This window comes from Ostrinia nubilalis, chromosome 18, assembly GCF_963855985.1.
Source record: "Ostrinia nubilalis chromosome 18, ilOstNubi1.1, whole genome shotgun sequence".
Lineage (NCBI taxonomy): Eukaryota > Metazoa > Arthropoda > Insecta > Lepidoptera > Crambidae > Ostrinia > Ostrinia nubilalis.
In genome coordinates, this window is record NC_087105.1 from 6,428,216 (window position 1) to 6,430,594 (window position 2,379).

Here is a 2,379-nt window from a genome sequence, read left to right on the forward strand (position 1 = left end):
TAGGACTAGGTATAATATTGCTTCTATACTTTTCATAATTTAATATTACATAATCTTGTCAAATATCATAACATTGCTTGCACACAGCCTTACTTATTTGGTAAGAAAAATAATTAATTCTATTTGCGTCAAATCTACAACAAAGCATGCAACTCTACTCTTCTGACGACAATACCTACCTATCTAACGGAAAAAAGAAAACTCTGTTAAAATTAAAACACCTGTTTTAATTATTTTAAAACTTTTATGTAGATAAACTTCTAACATTAGAATACCATTAAAAATTATGACCTCCCATTATTGAAAATGGAAGGCTCTATTACTATTTGTTTGTGCGCCCAAAGTCCCGAAGGTCCATAATTCATTGTCATAAAAATCGACGCGCATCCCACGCGTGCGCGGCGACCGGTGCGAAGTTGGCGCGGGCGGGCCGAGCGCCGGCGGAGCCGCCCGACCACGCCCGATCCGCTCTCAGTGGGACGCGCGTTCGCTCACTCTACACATTATTGACCATTTCCTGCGACATTCCCACAAAAACAATATTACCTGCCGATAGAACTGCCCCAAAACCTTTACAATAAGTGACAATACAGTGATTAGTGACAAATACATAAATATTAAGTACTGTTATAACGTAGTTGTGTAATGGAAACGCTTCGAGTCTCGTTAGCAGCGGCTAATCGAGCTAATTAGCAAAATCCCTGTGTTCGAGTCGCGAGTTACATTCAGCCAAGCTGTTGGCGCGCGTAAACTAAATCGAAGTTTAAGTGTCAAAGAGTAAAATGCCATCTTCAGTGCAAGAGAATATTGCTCTGCTCAACATGATGTCGTCGGATAATCTGGAAGACGATCTAAAGAGTGTTCAGCTACATTATCCATCTGACAGACGATTGCAAGCCGACAGCGCATGCGTGGAGGAGAGGGTGAGGACTTCCCTGGGGGACATTGTGGTAGCGGTCAGAGGCGATCGCAACAAGCGAGCCATAATTACTTACCACGACCTTGGTGTCAACTATGCTGCCAACTTTCAGGCTTTCTTCAACTTTACTGATATGAGACCTATTTTGGAGCAATTTTGCATTTACCATATTAATGCACCGGGTCAGGAGGAAGGAGCCCATTACTTACCCGAAGATTACACATACCCAAGCATGGACGCTTTGGCCTCCCAAATAGATTTTGTTCTGGGTCATTTTGGTATACGATCATTCATAGGCTTCGGGGTGGGTGCAGGTGCAAATATTTTGGCGCGATATGCGATTGCTAATCCACAAAAGGTGGATGCTTTGGTTTTGATCAACTGCACCTCTACCCAAGCTGGCTGGACTGAATGGCTCTACCAAAAGATAAATACAAGACAACTCCGTTCGAGCGGAATGACTCAAGGAGCGTTGGATTATTTGATGTGGCATCACTTCGGTCGCAGCACCGAGGACCGTAACCATGACCTTGCTCACATGTTCAAACAATATTTCTCTCACGTGAACGCGATCAATTTGTCAATGTTCATAGAGTCCTATTTGCGGCGCACCGACTTAGCAATAGCTAGAGAGAGTAACACTATAAAGGTGCCAGTTTTGAATGTCACCGGCGCTCTATCACCTCATGTTGATGATACCGTAACCTTTAACGGGAGGCTGGACCCTGCCAAGACTTCGTGGCTGAGCATCTCCGACTGCGGCATGGTTCTTGAGGAGGAACCGGCGAAAATGGCTGAAGCCTTCAAACTATTTTTGCAAGGCGAGGGATACTGCAGGTAGTCATGCTGCCCCCATGTAAAGAGAATGCAGCGCTGAAACAATAGAATGCACTTGATGCTTACACGCGAGCTTTAACGACACTGTTGTAGTCACATGATGATGTAGAGACGAAGTTGTTGTTGTTCTTTGTTTCTAGATATTTATCTGAATAAAATTTAATTTTATGGCTTACGATTGTTAGTTATTTATCCCTGAGCATATAAATATAATGGACTCAGCCTGATACATTCAAAGGCCGCATAGCCGTCGCGCGGTTGTAGTTTGCTTACTTTACTAGAATACAACAAAGAATCTGTAGTGCCAGGCTCGAATTCCTCCGAAATCCAATGCTGGATTTACGTAATATATCTGTACATATTATTTACTCTTATATCTGTTACCAAATCGCCATAATATTACAAACTCAGTTTAATTAATAATATTGTTAAAACAATTTGTTCTTATTACCACACATTAACTGTGTATGGAAACCACTGCCCAAACCTAAATATTTGCTCACCCACACATTCTACAGCGGAGTTTTGAGAAACAATGAGTGAGGGTTGATTTCCATATTCCATTAAACCAAATTTAAAGCTGCAATAATCCAAATTGAATTTTGAGAGCGTAAAATTATGAG

General features: G+C 41.9%; 1 protein-coding gene across 1 annotated transcript; it reads left to right on the forward strand.

Moving 5' to 3' along the window:
• The first annotated feature begins 464 nt into the window (after positions 1-464).
• On the forward strand, positions 465-1,931 carry LOC135080397 (protein NDRG3-like). Its single transcript, XM_063975039.1, has one exon. It carries the CDS (start codon positions 783-785, stop codon positions 1,758-1,760), a length of 978 nt encoding a protein of 325 aa, XP_063831109.1. The 5' UTR covers positions 465-782; the 3' UTR covers positions 1,761-1,931.
• Positions 1,932-2,379: the final 448 nt, after the last annotated feature.

Bases quoted from the DNA above. Each gene is read 5' to 3' on its own strand.
- LOC135080397 (XM_063975039.1), top strand. From the start codon at position 783: ATGCCATCTTCAGTGCAAGAGAATATTGCTCTGCTCAACATGATGTCG.